The sequence below is a fragment of the Anolis sagrei genome, chromosome 3 (genome assembly GCF_037176765.1).
Source record: "Anolis sagrei isolate rAnoSag1 chromosome 3, rAnoSag1.mat, whole genome shotgun sequence".
NCBI classification, from domain to species: Eukaryota; Metazoa; Chordata; class Lepidosauria; order Squamata; family Dactyloidae; genus Anolis; species Anolis sagrei.
In genome coordinates this window covers 159,966,686-159,991,972 of record NC_090023.1, presented here as the reverse complement: position 1 = coordinate 159,991,972, position 25,287 = coordinate 159,966,686, and the positions used below count along the sequence as shown (strand labels likewise).

General features: G+C 39.2%; 1 protein-coding gene across 12 annotated transcripts in view; it reads left to right on the top strand.

Annotated features, from left to right (window-relative positions):
• Window positions 1-25,287, top strand: part of LDB3 (LIM domain binding 3) — a 264,318-nt gene that overhangs the window by 200,774 nt on the left and 38,257 nt on the right. For 8 of the 12 annotated variants that reach the window (XM_060768974.2, XM_060768975.2, XM_067465640.1 and 5 more), the window contains one exon: window positions 21,449-21,484. The exons of 3 other annotated variants lie outside the window; for them this stretch is intronic. In XM_060768974.2, the coding sequence (XP_060624957.1) occupies window positions 21,449-21,484 (36 nt within the window). Of the gene's footprint in view, window positions 1-7,533; window positions 8,444-21,448; window positions 21,485-25,287 lie in introns of those variants that run through there. One more of the 12 variants, XM_060768981.2, reaches the window with a different exon arrangement.

Genomic DNA, 25,287 nt, shown 5'->3' with positions numbered 1-25,287 from the left:
AGGTTAAAGAAGATATCATAACATAGCTGTATTTTTATTTGCATTTTCTTTAAGCAGCCCAGTCCCTCTCGACATACAATCTTGTTCAGTACTTCTGTCAATTTTCATTGGAGCTGCTTAGCTAGAGAACTCTTTCTGATCCGAAATGATCCTATAAATCAGTGGTTCTCAACCTTCCGAATGCCGCAACTCCTTAATACGCTTCCTCATGTTGTGGTGACCCCCAACCATAAAATTAGTTTCGTTGCTACTTCATAACTGTCATTTTGCTGCTGTTATGAATAATAATGTAAATATCTGATATGCAGGATGTATTTTCATACACTGGACCAAATTTGGCACAAAGACCCAATACACCCAAATTTAAATACTGGTGGGATTGGGGGAGAGTATTGATATTGTCCTGTAGGAGTTGTAGTTGTTGGGATTTATAATTAATCTACAATTAAAAAACATTCTGAACTCCATCAACGATGGAATTGAATTAAACTTGGCACACAGAACTCCCATGACCAAGAGAAAATACTGGAAGGGTTTGGTGGGCATTGACCTTGAGTTTTGGGAGTTGTAATTCACCTACATCCAGAGAGCACTGTGGACTCAAACAATTATGGATCTGGACCAAACTTGGCACAAATTCTCAATATGCCCAAATGTAAACACTAGTGGTGTTTGGGGAAAATAGACCTTGACATTTGGGAGTTGTAGTTGCTGGGATTTATAGTTCACCTACAATCAAAGAGCCCCTGGTGGCGCAGTGGGTTAAAGCACTGAGCTGCTGAGCTTGTTGATCGAAAGGTCGCAGGTTCGATTCCGGGGAGCGGCATGAGTTTCTGCTGTCAGCCCTTGCTTCTGCCAACCTAGCAGTTCGAAAACATGCAAATGTGAGTAGATCAATAGGTATCGCTCCGGCGGGAAGGTAACGGCGCTCCATGCAGTCATGCCGGCCACATGACCTTGGAGGTGTCTACGGACAACGCTGGCTCTTCGGCTTAGAAATGGAGATGAGCTTCACACCCTAGAGTCAGACATGACTGGACTTAATGTCAGGGGACTACCTTTACCTTTACCTACAATCAAAGAGCATTCTGAACCCTGCCAATGATTTAATTGGCCCAAACTTCCCACACAGAACCTCCATGACCAACAGAAAATACTGTGTTTTCTTGTGGTCTTTGGTGACCCCTCTGACACCCCCTCACAACCCCTCCAGGGGTCCCGACCCCCAGGTTGAGAAACACTGCTATAAATCCTTCCCAACAGATATTTCAGAGAAATTTGAAGAGACACCTATGGAAAAAAAAACCTGTATGTTGAAATAATCAAAGAACAGATTTGTATCAGGGTACCATTATCTTCTTTTTAATGTATAAAACAATATACCCTTAGTGCTCATGCTATTATGCCGTGGGTGTCCTGCCCTTGCTCCATGCCACTGGGAAAATGCTTGATATAATGTCAGAAACAAATCAAGTTCGCATGAAAATTAAGAAGGCAAGAGAGGGAACATGATACAGTTTTAATGTTTCTTAGAATTGTACATATTATACTGCCCAGAAAGTCATGCATTAAAAGAATCCCATGAACCTACCTTTCTTGTATCACCAACAAATATGGTCACTTCACCTTGCTGGTTTCTAATGTTTATGCTATTTGTTGTTTGTGCTTCTCTCAGCCAAGGCCTTGTTCATATCTTACTTTAAACTTTCAGAAAACTATGTATTTGTTTACTTATTTATCCATCCATCTCTCCATTCTCTGGAGCTTTAATTCATAAGATAAATTGAACTTACTTTCTAGCAACTGAGGAAGAAACTTGCACCTGCCACAGCCATGTATAGTAGAGCTTTCAGATGCTCTCTTAGATAGATATATTTATTTATTTGACTTGTATACCGCCACTCCCAATTTGGCTCGGAGCGGTTTACAGCAGTAGATTAAAACAATACAACCAACTTTAAAATACAATAAAAACGAGAACCGACATAGTCCCGAGTTATTCACCCATCGAAAGCTTGTCGGAAAAGAAAGGTCTTACAGGTTTTCCGAAAAGCAAGTAGCTCTCGGATGGTTCGGGTTTCAACTGGCAAGGCATTCCATAAATAAGGGGCCACAATCGAGAAGGCTCTCTGCCTAGTAGAGGACAGATGATAAGTCCAGATGTTGGGGACTTCAAGCAAATTTTGGTCCTCGGACCGAAGTAATCTCTGGGGTTGGTAGGGGGATAAGTGGGCCCTCAGGCATGCCAGCCCCAGACCATATAAGGCCTTAAAGGTTAGTACCAGCACCTTGAAAGTAATCCGGTACTCAATTGGTAGCCAGTGCAGCTGTTGTAGAATTGGGGTGGCTCGTCTTCTCGCTGGCACCCTGGCGAGAAGACGAGCCACCGCATTTTGCACCAGCTTCAGTTTCCAGATCACTGACAAAGGAAGGCCAATGTAGAGGGCATTACAGTAGTCAAGCCTTGAGATGACTGTCACCTGGATCACCGTAGCCGGGTCATTCCTAGATAGGAAGGGAGCCAGTCGCCTAGCCTGACGTAGGTAGATATATGCTAGATTAACTAAATCCCTGTTTTTGACAGAGCAGCAACCTTCACTATTGGAAAGGGGAATACTGATAAGAAGAATCAAAAAGAGATAAAGCAGAAGGAATAAAACTGGCCAACATAGTGCCCTACAAATGCGCTAGAGCAGTGGTGTCCAACTTTGGTCCTCCAGCTGTTTGGAACTTCAACTCCCAGAAGCCCTGGCCAGCTTATCTAATGGAAAAGAATTCTGGGATCTGAAGTCCAAAACACTTGGAGGAACAAAGGTTGAACACCACTTTGCTAGAATATTACCCTTCCACCTCTCCCATTCAGCACATTGCATTCGTAGTGGGAGAGATGGAAGCGGTAGTCCAAAACATCTGGAAAGTAGTGGTTTAAGGAAAGGTGTATAGCAAAGCAATCTGAATGTAGCATTTCTGAAGGGGAAGTCAGTGAGTGTTCTACAACCAGGCCTGTAGCGAGAGGGGTGGGTTAGGGGTTCAACCCCCCCCCCCAAAATGTTTCAGATTTTTTTAAAAAAACTGGTTTACTCATGAATTTTAACTGGTTAACCAAATCCCCATCCTAAGTCTATGAGATGCAAAAAATTAAGAGTCCCTCCAGAACTGCAAGCACTATCTCAGGCAAATATTGACAATTTATTCACACTGTCATTACTTGCAGCAATAGCCGATGTAGTGAAGCAAACAAGTGGGTGTGTGTGTGTTGAATGTTCTCATTAAGGAGGCCAGACTTGGTGGAGGTGGTTGACAGGGGCAGAGCTGCAGGCTATTGAAGGCTGCTCTGCCCCCTGCTGTGCTCTTTGCTTCAGCGTGAACTAGAAGGCAGGTTTCAACCCCCCCCCCCCCGGTGAAATTTTCAAACCCCCCGCCCAAAAAAAATTCAACCCCTCCCAAAAACATTTTCTGGCTACGGCCCTGTCTACAACCTCTTCTCCATAGTTATAACTGACAACCTCATCAGGTGGGCTGCCGGAATCACCATGCATTGTGGCAAATCTGGAATGTGCCCATCAGGGAGGGGAGCATGGGGGAAACTTATATACTCATGTCCCCATCCCACAGGGGGAAGCATTGGCCACTCAGCTTCCTCCCCTGATCCAATACAACACGGGATGCCTCCTGTGTTGCAGTGGCATGGAGCAGTTCATCTATACTTTTGTGAGGGAGCCCCGCTGGAAGTAGCTCTACTTCATGGGATGAGAGCCAGCAGGCTCTGTCACACAAGTGTAAATGAATCAACATATGCCACCAAGAAGTAACCTGTCTGATGAGGTTGTGAGTCTCCTCTTGTCACTCTCTTAGTGGAGGTAGTGGTTTTTCTACCAGCTTAAGGGCTCTGGAGAATGGAATGATAGCCCAAGTATATATATTTTAAATATTTCAGTGATATGTCATGCCCATTTTGATAAAGGAAAAAATATTTTCGGCAGGCTGAGACTTAAATGCAATGCTATTCTGCTGATAAACTTCAGGATTTTGTTTACATCTCCTGCCCTGCAGATTTCAGGCCTGGCTGACAATCAGGTCTCAATGGTTTTAGGCCTTTGACATCTTCCCAAGTATATGGGGAGACTGCAGTGGGGACAGGGGTGTTGTGCACACCCGCCTTAATTTCCTTATGTGTTGGCAAGGAGAATTTACTTCTTGGATATTGTATCTGTGCACATTAATCCAATTCACACAATGGGTTTCAGCATGAGTGTAGCAATTTTTCCTTTCTCTGTGAGTCTTTCATTACACTGTTGAAAATATCTGTCTAAATTGCATTTACACAAGGAGAATCTCAGACTTTTTCCTGAGTTCCATGGGTTCTGTGTCAAAAAAAAAACACCTAAACCTTTCCCTGTTAGGAAGAATTGCATTAATTAAGATGTCAGTCCTTCCAAAATTGCTTTATTTATTTCAAAATATTCCAATTGTCAGAAATGTTAAGAAATTTAATGAATGGACAAAGGATCTTCTGAAATTCATCTGGAAAGGGAAAAAGGCAAGAATAAAATACCAAGTGCTGATAGATAAGAAGAATAGAGGAGGATTTGGGTTACCTAACTTTAAGCTATACCATGAAGCATGCGCCCTGACTTGGATCAAAGAGTGGATAAAATTGAAGAGGGAAAACCTTCTTACGTTGGAAGGCCATGACCTTCGGGTGGGCTGGCATGCCTACGTATGGTATGGAAAAGAAAAAAATGAAAGAAATTTTGGTAACCATTTTATTCGCTCTTCACTGCTTAGAACTTGGGATAGATATAAAAAATATTTTCACTCAAAAACACCTCTTTGGATTTCCCCAGTGGAAGCGAAACAGAGAAGGCTGTTGGGTTGGGCAAACTGGCCCACATATAAAGAACTTTTAAGGCAAGGCTCAATGGAGCTAAAAACTTATGAAGAAATAAAACAAAACTTTCCAAGGACTATGTGGCTGAATTATTTACAAATAAAAGAGCAGTATAACCAAGACAAAAGGCTAGGCTTTCAACTTAAAGAAGAATTCTGGGACAAAATCCTAAAAACGGAGACAAAATGCATCACAAAATTATATGATAAGCTGTTAGATTGGTCCACTGAAACAGAACTGATAAAAAATTGCATGGTAAAATGGGCGGAGAATTTTAAAAAATCAATAGCAATGGCGGACTGGGAAATAATATGGAACAAAAAAATTAAAGTACACTTATGCTACTGATTTAAAAGAGAATTGGTTGAAAATGTTCCATAGATGGTACATGACACCAATCAAACTAAATAAGATGTATAAAGAAGCATCAAAGATATGTTGGAAATGTAACAAACATGATGGGAGTTTTTTCCACCTTTGGTGGAGTTGTGAAAAATCTCAAAATTACTGGAAAGGGATACACGAAGAAATGCAGAGAATATTTAAAAAAAAAATTCCTAGGAAAGCCGAATATTATCTCCTGGGAATTACGGATGGAGATATCAGCTTAGACTCAAACGAAGATATTTTATTCTTCTACCTGACGACGGCTGCCAGAATTGTTTTTGCGCAACTATGGAAACAGATAGAAATACCGGAAAATTTTAAGTGGGTAAAGAAAATAAACGAAATTAAGGACATGGACAAGCTAACCTTCTTTTTAAAAAGGAATACAGGCAACCCAATAAAACAAACAGACTGGACAATAATAGAACACTATATTGAAAATAGGCCCAAGGACAAGTAATTAAAGGGAAAGATAACAAAACCCTAGAAGGTAGAATATATCGAATATATCGAAAAGGATTGACAAAAGACAATATGCGGGCAGAGCCGGAAGGAGGTCCAACTTTTTGTGATTTTTTTTCCCTTTATTTTTTACTGTGTGTTTTTTCGTAGTTTTTGAATTTTTTGAATTTTTATTGTTATTTTTATTTATTTTTTTATTTTATTTTTTTCTTTTTTTTCTTTTGAGATTGTTGTTGTTATTCTTATGCAATACTTTCTTTCCTACTTTTCTATCCTCTTTATATTATTCTCACTCTTTCGTTGTAGTTTATAATAATCTAATAAAAATTTATGACAAAAAAAAATCAACTTGATCTAGTGGTAAGGATAAATATTTTGTACCTTGCTAGGGGAATTGTAACATATGAGCAGGACCTGAGTGTGTGCAGTCTTCCCTTCCTAACACCTGTTTTACTCTCCAGACCTGCACGAAACCAAATATATGCTTGGGTTTAAATGTAAACTTCCCAAGAAGCTCACTAACAGAAACAGAAACCAAAATGGAATACATTTCTTATGTACAGATCTTTCCCTGAATACTGACTTCCATCTTTTAATTTTACAACTCTGTACTGAAACACCAAACTACTATCACAGTAGGAGGGAAACAGAGCTGTAAGATGCCTGAAAGATTCTGAGTGTTTTTAAGGTTTGGGTGGGAGGAGGACAGACAATTCCAGAATTTAATGGCTAAGGAGGGAACTGATACCTTCCAAATATATATTTCAGCTGTTAGAGCAGTCTTGCCATGAAGCAGAGTATAGCAGCTACTGCAAGCCTGAAATCTGGAGTGTTTTTATTATCCCAGTTTTACTGCAGGAATGGTGCCATTTGGATTTTATTTATTTATTGCCTTAAGTCCCAGACTGTCTTGGGATAGCCTTCTGCCTCTAAGCTTACCAAAAGATTGATTTGCCATATCTAAAGTTAGAGTATTTCCAGGGGCGGCTCAACCATTACGCAAAGTAAGCATTTGCAGTATAGTTGATTTTTCCCAGGGGTGCTCTTGAGACGCTCTTGGGGGAAAATAGACCTTGACATATGTGAGTTGTAGTTACTGGGATGTATAGTTCACCTACAACCAAAGAGCATTCTGAACTCCACCAATGATGGAATTGAACCAAATATGGCACACAGAACTCCCACGACGAACAGAAAATATATATCAGTGATTGCTTGGGGGGGGGGGGGGGGGGTGCCAAAATACTGTTTGCTTACCGTTGAAAATTACCTAGGGCCGCTTCTGAGTATTTCACACACATTCTCCCTACTAACAGGGATAGGAAAATAATATGAAAGAGCTGCTCAGATATGTGTTTGATGTACTTTGGATGCAAATGCCTATAATGCTAAAATGCTAAAAACATTTGCTTTTGTTTTTGTGCACGGTAAACTTTTGCTACCTGATCGGATGGAAATGAGGAGGCTATACTGAGTTTCTAGCAAAAGCAGCCCTGTCAAGCCAAACCAAACAGATTGAGGGACAGGAATTTGTGCTAAAATCAAATCAAACATTGGAAAATGACAACTTATCCCAATTTCAACCCAAATATTTTGTTTTGCTCTCCTATTTTTTAGAATTGATTTTTTTTTGAGGCAACTTAAATCCAAATAAATTGCCATTGCCCAAATTATTGGGTGGGGTAGTGCTGCCTACAATCCCTAATCCCTCTCTTCCTCCTTTTTCTTCCCCCCTCTCTCCTCTTTTTCTCCCTCTCTCTTTCCCCCTCTTTGTCTTTTTCTTTGTGCCACAGGGAAAGGTTTGAAACGGAACGTAACAGCCCACGCTTTACCAAATTGCGCAACTGGCATCACGGCCTATCGGCGCAAATCCTTAATGTCTAAAGTTAAAAAATCTTATGAATAGTAAATAAATGTGCAAGAGATATATCCACTGAGGAATAAGCGGTTCTCCTAAATTAGAGCCTAGGAGCGTCCCAGATACACTGAGAAGCATAACATGGTGGTGTTCTTGTTTTCTTGAAGTGCTTGTCTTTTTTTCCTTCTTCTTTCTGTTGCTAGCCTGCTTTCCTCTACCATCCTGTAAGTCTTCTAAATTGTAAAATGGATTTCTTTTTGTTGGCCTGCACCACATCAAGAGTGGTATTAAAGTACTGGTTAGCATAGCTGTTACAGTTTCTAGCTTTTAACTAATGTACGTGAAATGGAGAGATGGACAGACGTGTGCAAGTAAGAATTATGTATTTATAGATAGGTGTACTTTGAGTGAGTGTTCTACGCAAGCTAAATAACATTTGAACTATCAAGTTAGACAGCATTGTGTCTATGGCTTGGATTTGCCAAATGTGTAGACATAGTTGGCACAGTTCAGTTATGTCATGTTAGATAAAACACTTTATCTGTGTGTGGCCTACCTTGAAGAGCCAAGGCTCAATTGTTGCCTTTGAAACACTTGTCTTGCTATTAGTAAAAAGTTTGGAAGGAGATTACTCAGGATTTACAGAAGCAAAAGGCACAATATAATACATAGCCAGACTGGCCTTGGAGAAGTGAAAACATATAGGATAATGTATGCACTGAGTTTTTAAAGCATGGCATAACTTTAGATAAGACTTTTCCTCTTCTGTATTGCTGTTATTTTGAAATCCACCTTTCTCTGTATATAGCAGTGTGGTTTACCTGAAATAAAGAATCTAAAACAGATGAACTTATGTGCCTTCTTACCCTAAGTATCTTGCTTCATACGTTCAGATTTTTGTCTTATTGATTATAATTAAGGAATGTGTGTGCTTTTTAGCTCATGCTACTTGCAGAAGCCTTGCATATCTGCAAAAAAAGGGACAAGAGGAAGGAAGAGATGAGCTGGTGGACTATAGTCATGATTATAGTTTCTAGAAACATTGTTATATATTTTTGAATAATGAGTTACATTTACTCATTAGATGGGAGAAAGGGCAAAAAATGCAGGTAGCTCCATTGGAGCTACCCAAAACACACTTCCCTTTCAGTCGTGACAGAGGAAGCATTTTGCAATGCTTCTCCTCCACTTTGGGAGGAATGGGGGTAGGGCCAAGCCAGCATCATCTGATGGTGCTTGGCAGGCCCCATCTAGAAGAGAAAAAGGACCAGAAGAAACCCCAATGTGATGAGGTGGTAGAATTGAGTTTGGACAGACTATCCCTTTCCATTTACATTTGCCAGTTTTTCCATCTTTGCTATTAGAGATCAGTTTAATGTATTGCTAAAGGCTTTCATGGCCGGAATCATTGAGTTGTTGTAGGTTTTTTTGGGCTATATGGCCATGTTCTAGAGGCATTCTCTCCTGACATTTTGCCTGCATCTATGGCAAGCATCCTCACAACCTCTGAGGATGCTTGCCATAGATGCAGGCAAAATGTCAGGAGAGAATGCCTCTAGAACATGGCCATATAGCCTGAAAAAAATTACAACAACCCAGAGATCAGTTTCTCTTTTGCACTTTTATCCTTTACTTTGAGATCTAAACACTGCTACATATTTTTTTTGTCTAGACTGCTGTTTTAAAAAGAAACAACACACATATGGGATGTGTTCATGCACATTTATTTATGTAATCGCCACCCAACAAATCTAATACATTATTACAGCAGCACTATTGTGTTGGTATACATTTCCCAACAATTGCACACTCTCAATAGCAAAGATTAAGATAGTATCCCTTCCACTAGTCCATATATAAAAGTTGACTTGGCTGGCAGCTAATACTACTTCAGTGTTGGCACAGTTCAGTTCAGTGAAAGGAAGCAAGCTTAGGAAGAGTAGGAAAAGCTGCTTAGCACACACTTTTCTGCCATCTTTCAATCGCCCTATTCTTTATCTAATGGTAGAAGTAGCCCTATCAATGACAGTGGGGAACCCTGGAGTTCTGGAAATGGGAGACATGGTACAACCCAATGAAGCAAGTAGATGAACAGTAGAATGAGGAAATTAAAATGTTGGTAGGTTGGAAACAGCACTTGTTCAGAGTACAAATGAGGGAGGATGTTACTTTTAAAAATACCTTCACTACCTCTGAGGATGCTTGCAACAGATGCAAGCGAAACGTCAGGAGAAAATGCCTCTAGAACATGGCCATATAGCCCGGAAAAACCTACAACAACGCAAATACCCTACAGTTTAACCCCTTTCCCCTCCCCACAAAACAAATGAAAACACAACTATGTAGTGAACAAAAGAAAAATGACTTATACCTCAGTTTTGTTCATTTTGATACATATTATCATGTGAGATATTATTTAAATATATAGATCTCAATCTTAATTTTGAATTCTGATGTTTGATATAGTTTTCTGCATGTGGAGAATATATCATATTTCCAAGACTATTGATGTCAGAACTCTTATACCAATATAATCAGTTTCCTTTTGGGAAAGCCCAAAACTACTATACATTTTTTAGAGTGGATATCGGCTCGATCTACCAGGGTGAACACCCCAAGTTTCTCTTCACCCTTCTGCAATCTAGAAGGCAATGGGGCAGAGTATGGCATTGTGGAGAACCTTCTAAATCTAGTGGTGGGAAGTGTATTGGCCTCCTGATGATTGTGTCATACAACTCCAATCAATTCTATCTTATATAGGTGAATTCTCAAGAAACTGGAAAGCCGTAGTTATCAATCCCTGAAATAGAAGTACAATGATTGGTATGGGTGGCTAGAAAACCTGCTGTTTTCCTTTAAATAAAATCAGAGCCAAACCTAACCCCCACTCAGAAAATGTCAAATAAATTTGTGAGTTTGTTGTTGCAGTTGATGGCTCTTAAAGCAGTGGTTCTCAACCTGTGGGTCCCCAGGTGTTTTGGCCTACAACTCCCAGAAATCCCAGCCAGTTTACCAGCTGTTAGGATTTCTGGGAGTTGAAGACCAGAAACATCTGAGGACCCCAGGTTGAGAACCACTGCCTTAGAGTGAATGCAGGAGATTCATTCTCCAAATGATGGTGTCTTCCCCTCCCACTCAGTCCATGAGCTACCCATCTGTCCTGTTAACTTACTGAAGCAACTTTCAGATAAGATTCCAGTGGGAGAGATTAGTAGAATGCAAGAAGCATCACTGAACTGAACAGGCAAACTTATGAGCCAAAGACTAGCTTGAAGATAGTGCAAAGAAGGGATTTCTCCTCTATCGGTGAGGTATCTAGACTTGTGTTGTTTGAGGTGATGGAATTCAGAAAAGGGAAGCAGCTATTTGTGGGTGCATGTAGATCAGTTGTAACCATTTTATAAACACCAAGTAGGGGTTTAAAACTATCAAGATCAAGCCAGACATCTCTACAACTCTGTGCCAATTCTGGATCAAGGCTTGTTTGAAGTTTCAGGTACTTTCTTGTATATTTTGAATTTTGCTTCCTGTTTTGGCGAACAGAAGAGGATTCTTCCAGGGTCCCTTCTGTGCCATTTTGAAGCTTTCAGCACTGAAAGCCCAAACCCACTGATTTACTGCATCCTGCTGGCCAAAACAAAACCTTCATGGCATATCTACACCATAAACTTAGATGTTTTTTTAAAATTGGGTTTCATTCCATGGATTCCCTTTCCCAAAGAATCCAAGGTATGGTAACATGGAACTTAGAAAAATGACTTATTTGGACCACATCTGTGAGAATGTCTTAGCAGACCATGTGGGAGTGGAAATTGTGGACTCTTATATGCTTGGAATTCTATCTCGATGATGTATAGTAACTCTTTACCAAACTACAATTCCCAAAGTTTTCTGGGGAGATGTAATGACTCCATTTTAAACATGTGGTACAGATATGCCATTGTTGCTGGCTTGTCATGATTGATGTTTACATTTTGCTTAAGATTACATTCAGAGCTGTGTGTGTTTTACATTTGATGCAAATATAGAACAGGCAGAGAATTTTAGAACTGGGCATCACATCCACCATCTTAAGAAAATTTCAGCTTTTAGTTTTAAGAAAAAAGTTTAACAAATTTCTAAAATCAAAATGGTAAGAGGAGTTAATGAATCTTCTTTACCAAATACCACATCCATTGAAGTGCCAATAATGTATCTATGACTGATGGGAAATGAATAAATGACCAAAATCAGAACTTATGAGTGAGTTGCTAACTTCCATTTCTTTGGGAGTAAAATTGTGAATTCTGTAGAATTACAGTAGAATTTTTCATTTGCAGAAACTTAACCAAAGAGTACACAGCCCTGAGCAAATAAATGAATTGTGTGGAAATGAAGCTCTGGCAGTGACATGGTTTGAGTAACTTTGTACAGCTGGCTGTTAGCATGTGATTTTTTACTAGACTTCTACCATAGATTGTTCCCGTTAGCTAGTGTCGTCTTTCCGTCTGCACTAACCAAAATGTGTTAAGAAAGAAACCATTTCCCTTGTGTTAGCCAAGCAAGTTAATTTAGTAGTATTTTTATTTATCGTGTCATCAGCAACCAGATCATTGTATTACATTTCTAACAGAGCAAAACAAACAAAAAAACACAAATTTTGCAAACTTGGTAGTTGGTTAAATGTTCTTTGACCAGTATCTGGCCACTTGGAGTGTCTCTGGTGTTGCCGCAAGAAGGTCCTCCATTGTGCATTCAGAAGCAACCAGAAATTTAGTAGTAAAGGCAATATAATTCATATTAGCAAAGAATTCCAATCTGAAAAAAAAGGAAGTGAAATTATTCTTCTGCTCCTTCTCCTACATTGTTAAGAGCCATGCCTCACATTATGCCAAATTGCAAATAATAAACCAGTTTTGTATGTTACCATTATAGACTATAATTGCATAATCCAGCTCTTTGCCATCTCTTTCTCAAGAATGTGTAAGATGACTTTGAATCTGCCCATATATCATCATGCTAATACTTGCTTCCTAACTGAAGAAAACTGTCCTGTCTATAGCTATCTCTTATCTCTCATATTAAACACACATTGTACTGTTCATCAGGACCCAAAATTTTGCAGATTTTATGAAATATAGTTTGACCGACTGTATTTTACATTTATTTAGCATAGGATCCAATGACAAGATAAATGCAATCATGATGCCAATCCATAGCCTCCGATCTGGGGTGAACTTCAGTTACTATTACAGTTAGCCCTCCACATTCACTGAGGCTAGGTGCACAGGATCCCGTGAAAGTGAAAAACTTTGAGTAAAGAAATTCCTATTTTTTAACCTGAATAACACTGCTCTATGAATTTATAGGTCTTCTAGCATAACTCTATGATCAACTTCCCCTGGAAGAGGAACATAGGATCACATTGGAGGACCTACAAATTCCTAGAGAAGTATTCCCTCGGGAAATCTCTTGATCTTCTAGCACGATTAGAAGAAATTGACCATTGAATCACACCATGAGAATCCTAGAGAATCCTAGCAAGAATAATTTTAATTGAATCATCGAATAATAAAACATAAAAAAACCAAAAGTGCAAATGTGGAGGGTAGACTGTATTGGAAATTTCTTCCACTTTCCAAATTGTCATCCTGGTGAACAACCAAAGAAAAAATCAGTCTTTATTAAAACAGAAAAAATGTGGCATGAGCAGTGACAAGTAGAAGCCTATAGCCAAAAAGGGCTAATTTACCAATGTGAGTACATTACTTCTTTATTCAGTGTATAACTCTGATGTATGAACTAGCTCTTTGAGGTGATGCAGAAGTTCTGCCCGTGGTGTTTGGATGGACATTGCTCAGTTGCATATGTAAGATATGACTTTATGTCTTGGTCATCAAGTGAAGAACATGTGTCTGTCAAAGAGTCTTGGGCACCCCAGATGGGGAAGAGTAAGAAACTTTGCTCCCTTCTATTTGGTCTTATATGCAACTAGACTATGTAATATATCACATTGCTGGTGCAATGAGAAATATTATTCTGAAGCAGACTGTTGGCTAGAATTCAAAACATCTTATTGAGATTTGCACTGATTATTCCATTTTCTTCATCTATGCATCTGCAAGAAATTTATTTTCTCCACTTTATTGTTTCATATCATTGTCTCTGATTTAAATTGATACAACTCCCTGCCGTCATCATCCAGTAGATCCCTTGATTCAGAAACGAAGTGAATGCTTTAGATGAAATTCAACCGAAAGCAAATAGTGTGCACTGAATTTTTCCTTACAGCTTGGAAGGATGACTTAGACAAGGTGCATTTAGAGTCATTGAAATCATGCTGTGGTGCATCTTCAAGTTGACACCAATTTATAGTGACTGTCATAGGATTTTCCTGACAGGTTTTATTTGGGTGACATTTGCCATTGCCTTCTTTAAGTCTGCTAGAGTGTGCCTTGCTCAAGGTCACACAATGGCTTTCTGTGGGTGAGAAGGGATTAGGAGCCTGGTCTCCCAATCTTAGTCCAAACCACTCAAACCACTAGGCCATGCAAGCTTTAAATTATCATCATGACATGAGATTAAGAGGAAAGCAGAAGGAAGGAAGGAAGGAAGGAAGGAAGGAAGGAAGGAAGGAAGGAAGGAAGGAAGGAAGGTTGCAGCAGGTTTAAAATTAAAGACTTTATCACACGAGGCTGCTAAAGCACAATCACACAAAAAGTACCTGTTGATGAGGTTTACCACATGGCATTATGTGCACCCATAGTGACATTGATCTTGAATCATGATTGGATGATCTATTTTCATTGATGGGGAAAACCCATAATTGGATCCTACATTACTATTTCAGCATGAAGTTTTTGGATTCCAGTCCACTTTTTCATATGTACTGAAGGAATACAATGTAAAATTCAAAGGTTTATTGGGACAGTTATATAATTATGGGGATAAGATCAGTGTATATTAGGAGATATATTGTTTTCCATCAGTGCGTCTGCAGAAGTGGACTGAAATCAACAAAAGCTCATACGAGGGGTATTTTTTTAAGTAAGGTCCGTTTGAACATAAGTACACAACGAAAGTTTATTTCAAAAAAGTAAATTTATTTCCAGAAAGTACATACTTCACTCTATTTTTCGACATAGTTGCCAAGTTTGTTCAAACACTTATCATACCTCTGAACCAATTTTAAAATACCCTCTTCATAAAAACTTGCCGCCACCAAATCATCTGTAATCAAAGAAGGGCAACCGGAGCGGTCCTCATCATGGACGTTGTCACGGCCATCTTTGAATTGTCGTACCCACTTACACACTTTGCTTTCACTCATAACAGTATCACCGTACACTTCACAAATCTGTCGAATTTCTGCAGCAGGCAGGTTCCTTGCTGACAAAAACCGTATCACTGAGCGAACCTCACATGCGGAGGGTGAGTTGATAGTCCTAAACATTTTTAAAGCACAGAACAGAACTGTACAGGTTAGCTACAGAGCGGAAACTGAGCACATTTGTTCTCGATGCATGCCGGTACACGACGCATGTGCTCGTTGCGGTATGCGCACGAACTACTAGTGTCTATAACAAAATGGACCTTACTTAAAAAATACCCCTCATATAAGTCAGACTTAAACATGGTGTTATATTCCTTCTTTCTTCCTCCCTCCTCTCACACTTTTCCTTTCTATGTTTGAATAGACACAGTTATTTCTGGACAAAAGGGGGAAAAGCATGTCTCCCTGTACTGCTTCCCTCTGTGTCCTGGATACAGTTTAGAAAATAAGAATGGAAAGAACATATGAAAATATTTGGAAAATGACTGAAAAAATATGTTTCATGAAAATTGGGAAAATCTGATGTTATATGGGTGAGAATCTTCACATTTAAGGACTTATTCTGCTCAAAATTCACATATGGAATGATATTTATTTGTTTATTTATTGGCACAGAAAATAGCATTTTATGCTCAAAAAAACCAACATTTGGATTTTGCACAGAATAAGGTTGTGAATTGCCTTGAGAATCTATAATTTTAAAGACATTCTTGCAGTAAGAAAATTATTTATCGCTTCCTCAAGAATGAAATTAGTAAAAATTAATACCTCTTCAGGAATTTTACATATTTGGCTATACTTCTCAGAATTTCTCATGACCCATAAGTATTCTAGATACTAAGTGTTGTCGAAGGCTTTCATGGCCGGAATCACTGGGTTGTTGTAGGTTTTTTCGGGCTGTATGGCCATGGTCTAGAGGCATTCTCTCCTGACGTTTCGCCTGCATCTATGGCAAGCATCCTCAGAGGTAGTGAGGTCTGTTGGAACTAAGAAAAAGGGTTTATATATCTGTGGAATGATCAGGGTGAGACAAAGGACTCTTGTCTGCTGGAGCTAGGTGTGAATGTTTCAACTGACCACCTTGATTAGCATATAATGGTCTGACTGTGCCTGGAGCAAACTTTTGTTGAGAGGTAATTAGATGTCCTTGTTTGTTTCCTCTCTGTTGTTGTGCTGTTGCAATTTTAGAGTTTTTTTTAATACTGGTAGCCAGATTTTGTTCATTTTCTGGCTACCAGTATTAAAAAACTGTAAAATTGCAACAGCACAACGAGAGGAAGCAGGCAGGGACATCTAATTACCTCTCAACAAAAGTTTGCTCCAGGCACAGCCAACCCATTGTATGCTAATCAAGGTGGTCAGTTGAAACATTCACACCTAGCTCCAGCAGACAAGAGTCCTTTGTCTCACCCTGATCATTCCACAGATATATAAACCCTTTTTCCTAGTTCCAACAGACCTCACTACCTCTGAGGATGCTTGCCATAAATACAGGCAAAACGTCAGGAGAGAACGCCTCTAGACCATGGCCATACAGCCCGAAAAAACCTACAACAATCCATTCTAGATACTGTAGTAAAATAAGTAATTTTTCCAAGGATCGGTTATGGGTACCTACCCTTCTAGAGCAGCTTGCTGCAAAGTAAGGATGAATTGGGTAAAAAAAATTGCTCCAGAAAAAAAATGGGTGAAGATCAAATCAAGGTCAGCAAGGCTCAAAAATTGGCTGTGGAAGAATGGAATTCAGATTGGTTCCCTTTGACCTTCGTCACAGGGTAATGCAAAAAAAAAAAACACCCTCATATCTTTGAATAGGAAAAATAGGAAATTAATAGAATCTAAGTTTTGGTTAGTATAATCTACACTTTTTATTTTTTATGATAACTTTAGAGGCCTAATGCTGCTAGAAGCCTAATCTTTGGTCTTGTCTTTGGTCTGGATCATTTGCTTTATTTGCTGTAAATTTGGCTACATTGGAAATGAACTATGCTTCAATTTTTTCAAGCTGAATGGGGGTGATACTTTTAGTACTTGCATGCCCTTTGGTTCTTGCTATATTATTTTAACACTTTTTTTCATTCACAGACTAGTTTTCTAACGCACGCACTCAGGCACCACTGAGCACCTCTTTTAGTCTGATCACTGTTCTGTATGGAATCTTACAAATGAATCAATATTTGGCATGTCCACTGTGAACTATATTATGTGTAGATTATTTTGTCTCTACAACAGAGAAGAGGTATTATGGGTTCACATTTCCTTTCTCAAGGGTCCAGGGCTGGTTAATACGAGGGGTATTTTTTAAGTAAGGTCCGTTTTGTTGTAGACACTAGTAGTTTATGCACATATCGCAACGAGTGCGTGCGTCATGTACCGGCATGCCTTGGGAACAACTGTGCTCCGTTTCCACTCTGTAGCTAACCTGTTCTGTGTTTTAAAAATGTTTAAGACTATCAACTCACCCTCCACATGTGAGGTTCACTCACTTCAACTGAAGCCACCAAATCGTCTGTAATCAAAGAAGGGCGACCAGAGCGGTACTCATCATGGACGTTGTCACGGCCATCTTTGAATTGTCGTACCCACTTATGCACTTTGCTTTCACTCATAACAGTATCACCGTACACTTCACAAATCTGTCGATGACTTTCTGCAGCAGGCAAGTTCCTTGCTGACAAAAACTGTATCACTGAGCAAACCTCACATGCGGCGCGTGAGTTGATAGTCTTAAACTTTTTTAAAGCACAGAACAGAACCGTACAGGTTAGCTACAGAGCACAGTTGTTCCCGAGGCATGCCAGTACATGACACACGCGCTTGTTGCAGTGTGCATGCGAACTACTAGTGTCTACAACAAAACGGACCTTACTTTAAAAATATCCCTCGTATGTCTGCCTTGAACATAAATTCCAAACTATTTCAAAAGAAGTCCCAATGAATGAGTTAATATTTTAAAAATGATAAATTCCTTGCTCTCATACAACGTAGGAACATTGGCCCTCTGTATCCGTGGAGTTGATTCTAGTGACCCGCATGGAAACCAAAAATCTGTGGGTGCTCAATTTTCATTATGTACAGGACAAAATCAAGTTTTGCTTTTGCGATTTAAAAAAAAAGGTATTTTCAGGTCATGGGTGGTTTGATCCATGGACATGAAATCTGTGGATACAGAGGGCAAAGTACACTTCCTATGCTAGAATAGGAACCTTCCCAACAAGCTTCAAAATACAAATGTCTAGCTAATGGGTAGACTGCAAATGTTTCAGATTTCAGCATTTCTAAAATTCCTTCTCCTTTGTGCCTTTGGTGAATCAAACTGAAAGTGCTTTTAAATAGGAGGGAGATCACATCATTATATATTTATGCTTCATTGTATATTGTCATCAAAGCCTGGAAAAGAGCCATTGCATCAGAGCCTCAAAACAGAATTTTTATGTTTAATTTTATTTCTAAGAAAATAATAATAATAATAATAATAATAATAATAATAATAATACTTTATTTGTACCCCGCTACCATCTCCCCAAGGGACTCGGTTCAGCTTACATGAAGCCGAACGCAAACACAACAATACAAGCAATTAAAATAAAACATAAACATTATCAATAAGACAACATACAATTAAAACTATGGGAAGGCCAAATGTAAAATTAAAATTGGAAATAGTGCTGAACATGGACGAAAAGGCGATAGTGGCGTTTGTGGAAAGACATATGAGCAGACCTAAAAAAATGTAATGTGCTTTAGAGGGACAAAGTGCTATGGGATCGTTAATCCGGGAAGGCACACTGGAACGACCACGTCTTCAAGCTCCTCCTGAAAATTGCCATGGTTGGGGCCTGTCTGATGTCCTTAGGGAGTGAGTTCCAGAGTCAAGGGGCCACCACCGAAAAGGCCCTCTCTCTCGTCCCCACCAATCACGCCTGCGATGTTGGCGAGATCGAGAGTAGGGCCTCTCCAGATGAATGAAGAGATCATGTGGGTTTGTATACAGAGATGCGGTCACGCAGGTAGGCAGGTCCCAAACCATTCAGGGCTTTGTAGGTAAGAACCTGCACCTTGAATTGGGTCTGGTAAATGAATGGCAGCCAGTGGAGCTCCTTGAACAGGAGGGTTGACTGCTCCCTGTAAGTAGCCCCAGTTAACAATCTGGCTGCCGCCTGTTGGATCATCTGAAATTTCTGAGCCGTTTTCAAGGGCAGCCCCACGTAGAGTGCATTGCAGTAATCCAGAAAAAGTGAGAAGTTGGGGGCAACCCAGTAAATCAGAAAGAAATGGCAATTGTGTACCCAGTTGGGCATAGTCCCCCTGGAATCTCACAGCTGTTAGCAGCTTTGCATTTCTGCACAGAAAAACTATTTTGTGTGATGAAAATACTATTTTATATGCAGAAAATGCACATAAAAATCAGGATGTGAATTTTGCAAGAGGTGAGTCTGAACTGAGAATAGTTTACTTCATGTGCTGGATAAATGATCTTTGCAAAAGTATTCTATCATTGAAAAAGAATGTCTGTTTTTTGAAAGGATGACAATTATTGAAACCAAAGATCTAAATTAGGGGCAAGTAAAGTGCTGCCCATAAGCTGCATTCAGGCCTTCCAGGACTTCTGCCCTCCTGTTTCTTTCATTTTTTTAGAAAAAAAAATTCACAACAACCCCAACAACTCAAAGTGCTGGGTTTACGCCTATAAAGCCCTAAACAGTTCCGGCCCTGCCTATCTGTCCAAACATATCTCTCCTTACGAACCATCTAGGCATTTAAGATCTTCTGGGGAGGCTTTGCTCTCAGTCCTGCCATCTTCAGAAGTTCGGCTGGCAGGGACAAGAGACAGGGCCTTCTCAGCGGTGGCCCCTCGGATGTGGAGTGCCCTCCCCAGGGACATTAGATCGGCCCCCACTCTCTTAATGTTTCGTAAAAGAGTCAAAACCTGGCTATTTGAGCAGGCTTTCCCAAATGCAGTGTATCAGATAAACTCTGAACTCAGGATGGCTGGACAATGCGACTGGATAATGATTTAGCAATGAAATGTGGAGCATTTATTGTTTTATGTTGTTTTTATTGATGTTATTATGTAGTGAATTTTTATCTATATTTAAATGTTTTAGCTATTTTTCTATTGTTATGGGCATCAAATTGTGCCATTCAGTAAACCGCCATGAGTTGCCCCTGGGCTGAGAATGGCGGTTTAGAAATATAGAAAATAAATAAGTAAACAACTCATAGGGTAAAATCATCATGTCTTGGGTCTCCGTTTGACTATTTAAGCCTGCAAAGAGACCCTTTTTTGTCTTTTTGTTAAATAAAGCCCTGTTCCCATGCTAAAATAGCTCAGAAGCTCTCAAAAACAAAGGAAAAATCATCTTAGTCTCCCCATGTGCATTTGTTTTAAAACAACAACAACAAACAAACAAACAAGGGTTTGGAGACACATGAGTTGTGTCCCTTCAATCGGGCTGTAATTCTGTAGGGTCTTCCCAAGGATGCTGTGGTTATTCAACCTCTGGCACGTGCCCATCTTTGACCTACATATTTTTTAAAATGTTTTAAAAATTAAAATGTGTTTACATCTGTAAAGCACACGGTTTAAAGACACATTGATTGTGGCGCAGCTGACTGAGTGTTAGCTGCATTAAGATCACTCTGACCAAAAGGTCATGAGTTCAAAGCCAGCCCGGGTTGGAGTGGGTTTCCAACCAATTGTGTAGCCTGTTGTCGACCTTTGCAACCCAAAAGACAGTTGCATCTGTCAAGTAGGAAAATTAGGTACCACCTTAAAGTGTGGGGAGGCTAAATTAACTAATTTATGAGGCCATAAAAAAGACTCCAGCAAACACTCTAGCAAAAAGCATGCGGGGAATGCGGAAGTACTTCATCAGTGTCGCAGATGGACGATGAAAGCGACAGCTCCCCTGGCGGCCAGAAAAAGTTAAATAGCCTCTGTGTATGTCTGTATATGTTGTATGTCAAAATTGGCATTGAATGTTTGCCATATATGTGTGCACTGTAATCCGCCCTGAGTCCCCTGCAGGGTGAGAAGGGCGGAATATAAAAGCTGTAAATAAATAAATAAATAAATAAATACTTGAATGATTAAACATAATATCCCGAACAAGAAACAAAACATTCACCATCTGGATTCCAAGAACATATGTGGTCCCCAATTAGGAGCATTCCCTGCCTTGTCCCATCTGATAGCTAGAGTTTAGCTCTATATGGATTACCACTATTATTCAAATTCTGGAAAATGGGAAGCATGATGATAAACTATCTCCTATCAAAGTAGGACAGTAGAATGAAGGTACATCACCACTTCAGTAAAAATTATGTCTGAGTGGAAACACAAATGGGTGCCGTTTTTAAACTCACTTCATCGGATTTTCTTAATGGGTCTCTCTTCTGTGAATGGATGATGCCAGCAAGCCCTCTGCTTTGTCAGCTTCTCAAACTGGCCATGAATTTTTGCACAGATCAATGCTTCCCTCACTATGGGAACATTTGCTGGTTTTATTCATATTGTATCCCCCTCCTTCCACAGCGGCAAGAAAAATGTTGCTGAATCATCTGAAAACAGGTAATGTGTGCTGAATATTTGACACCCCTATTTGTTACAGGAGATTGTTTCATAGTCCCTTATGTTTCATCTAGTAAATAGTGGCATTGAGTGAATTATTATGTGCTTTTAACATGAGTTTAAGTTATCCTTTCTTCATCCTGGACTGATGGACATTTATTTTTTTTAGTTTCTTGACAATACATACTGATAATGATTGCTGGTGTAATTTACTTGAAATTTTTATCTCACATAAGTAAAGGTGTCTATATCTCTAGAACAATTATTCTCAACCTGTGGGTCCCTAGATGTTTTGGCCTTCCAGAAACCCTAACAGCTGGTAAACAGGCTGGGATTTATGGAAGTTGCAGGCCAAAACACCTAAAGATTCACAGGTTGAGAACCACTTATGTAGAATGTTGTGATCTAGGTGAGTATCTGTTTCCATCAGGATGGATATCAAAATGTCAAGCATAAATCAACTATAGATACTATTTTATTTTTTCCTAAAATAATTTTTGTCAGAATAGAATGGTCCTCTAATACGGAATTATTCACTGATAAAATTTAGGGAATTTCCCCATTTCACTATTTTTTGGGTTTTGCAATGCTGTTGAAATGCAATTTGTTCAACTGCTCCCATGAAATTCAACCACATTTGGCACACATTTCTTCCATTTGTATCTCACAAATGTGTTGTTGAAATTAACTTCACAATTCAGCAGCAGATCAGTTGCACAACTTCAGCGCTTTCCAGTAGCTTCTTCCTGCACAGTATTTTCAGTCAACTGCTCCCACAGCCTGCAGTCACTCTGGAACCTTTTACAGACACTTGAGCACATGCCCGGCCATTGTCAGTTTTACCATTGTCTTTCCCCCAGTCTAGATGATATTGCAAACTTACCACAGCACACAGTTATATCTTGTCTTAACAAACAGGTTCTTTAATTACATATAGCCTTCGATGAACAGCACAAGGAGAAATATACACTGTACATGACTTCCTTATATACAATTCTATACAATTACACATAGCAATCTCTGATTGGTTCCCAACTCATTGACTTAACCCAGACCCAGGATTACATCATTCACAATCACCTGGACTAGGCCAGAACACATTCCCCAAATGTTCTATATACAGTTAATGCATGACTCAGCATTTCCAATAGAAGCCCATTAGCAGTGCATGACTCAGCATTTCCATTACAATACATTGTAAAACCTGACATGTGTTGTACAACAAAATCTATGCTTTTCAATATTGGAATGTCCAAGTTTACCTGAAAGGTAAATACATAAGTTGTGGGTTGAATCCAAAGGTACCCTTCTAACACGCAGAAACCATATTTTGCTCATTGAAGAGTTGCTTCAATGAAAAACTAATTCCAAAACTATTCACTCATTTGGTCAAGGATTTGCCCAAAAGCTTGCAGAACATCATGAACTAAAGATGTATGAAATTTTTCAGTAGAACCTCCTTAACATGACAATGAGCAGATTATCCTCTCCCAACCTGGCACAGTAAGACCCATTATCTCCAGCCAACATGAGGATTAGTACTGAATTTACAGTTATTTTTCTTTCTCATCTCAGTTTTTGGGATTCGTCTAACAAATATTTTTTGCCACTGAATACAGAAACATGTGTTACATTTGCCATAGCTGCAAGGAATTTTTGAAATTTGCTTAGTGAAATCATTGTACACTGGAACTGTGACCAATGTAAGCAATTAAATTCTAGATTAATCCTTATATATCTTGTAATAAATGCCAATGAAACAGAATTCAGCTGCAAAGATGAAAAGCATTTCCAAATTAGCTTCAGATCAGCATTTATCCTGCAGTTACTGTGTGCCTGTGTTTCGAGATTCTAAAATCTACTCATGGTACAGGTGAAAATATGCAAGTTTTGTACATTTCCTAAAAGAGAGTAATCATAACTTTTGTGTGTTATGGGGGGGGGGGGGGGGGGGGTTGTGCAAAGAACCACAATCTGACCAGCTGTTATTCTCTATGTGAGCAGTGCTATCCACTTATACCTTAAAGATTTTAATGTGGGTTTTGTGCATTTTTATAACAGTTTTAAAATAATTTAACATCTACCGCATTGTTTAATTCTTTATAAGGGTGTATCAAAGCTTTACAATCAGCCTATATGTGTATTTCATCAGTAAGGCATTACCTTGAATGTTCATCTGTATTGTGTTCATCTGTATGATGCTAAATGCTTAAAGGTTTAGGCCGGAGCGACACTGCTATACAATATAGTTATGCAGTAGTGCAGATCCAGCCTTAGATTTCCCCAAACAAATCTGAAACCTCATAAAATGGTTGAACCAAAAGGACACATCAAAGTATTTGTATAGTTCACATAAACCTGCATATTAAATAATTTCTCTTTTACATAGTATTTGATAGGTTATAATTAACTATGGTCCCTTCTACCCTGCCATATAATCCAGTATCTGATCCGAGATTATCCGATTTAGATGGCAGTATAGACTCAAATAATCCAGTTCAAAGCAGATAATCTGGGATCAGATACTAGATTATTGTTGTTGTTCATTTGTTCAGTCATTTCCGACTCTTTGTGACTTATACTAGATGGAGCCCCCGGTGGCGCAGTGGGTTAAACCCCTGTGCCGGCAGGACTGAAGACCGACAGGCCACAGGTTCGAATCCGGGGAGAGGCGGATGAGCTCCCTCTATCAGCTCCAGCTCCTCATGCGGGGACATGAGAGAAGCCTCAAGGATGATAAAAACATCAAATCATCCAGGTGTCCCCTGGGCAACGTCCTTGCAGACGGTCAATTCTCTCACAACAGAAGTGACTTGCAGTTTCTCAAGTCGCTCCTGACACAACAAAAAAAAACTTATACTAGATTATACAACAGTGTGTATCTAGACCATGTAACGTTCTACTGGAAACTTGGGACTCAGGCAATATTTGGTGATTCAGATATCTCTGGCGTTAGATCTGTGATGGTGCCTTCACCCATGAGGTCATCAGTGGGGTTGCAGTCATAAAAACAGTGGCAATGAGAACTGGCCTACTTATAGACAAAACCAAATGGTGGGGTGGAATCTGAATACCTGATTCTTAAACCTTTTTCTGTGTAAGTAATGTGGCATGTGGTTGCCACTGAAGAATAGGACAACTGTTTACATCTGCTACATAAAACATTAAATTATTACATAGTGATATTTGCAAATTATAGTTCAGCAATAGTAATTTGCTTTCTTATTTCTTTATTAAGTGTGGTTTTATACTGATTTTGTAATTGCCTTTTGGTTATCAAAGAATTCTAGTACCGTTTTCTGATGCTCAGCAAGTTACAGTATTTGAATTTTGACTGTGGTTGTATTCATGTGTGTGCAATTTGGATTTAAAATTCTACAAAAATCTCAGCCCTATATCACAACGCAGTATAGTATTTGTAAACAACAATATGCTGCTTTTAAGATCAATACACTGAATCACTGATAAAGATTATACTTCCTATGAAACAGGGAAAGGATTGTTAGAAAATAACATCTTTCTGCTCAACAGGATTTGTTTGTTTATTTGTTTATTTCACATTTTCTGGAATATAATTCTGCAGATGATAGATTCCTCATACACAAAATAATTATTCAACATAACTAAGTGTTGCACTCCAGAGCTGGGAACAGGGACCTCATAATGAATGTGTTTGTTGTATCTGAAAATATAGTTCTAAGTCAAAAAAGAATATATTTGGGATTCATGAAAATGGCAAAAAAAATTGTGGGGGTGAGAATCAAAATTTCTGGAAATTATGATAACTTGAATATCTTAAATGG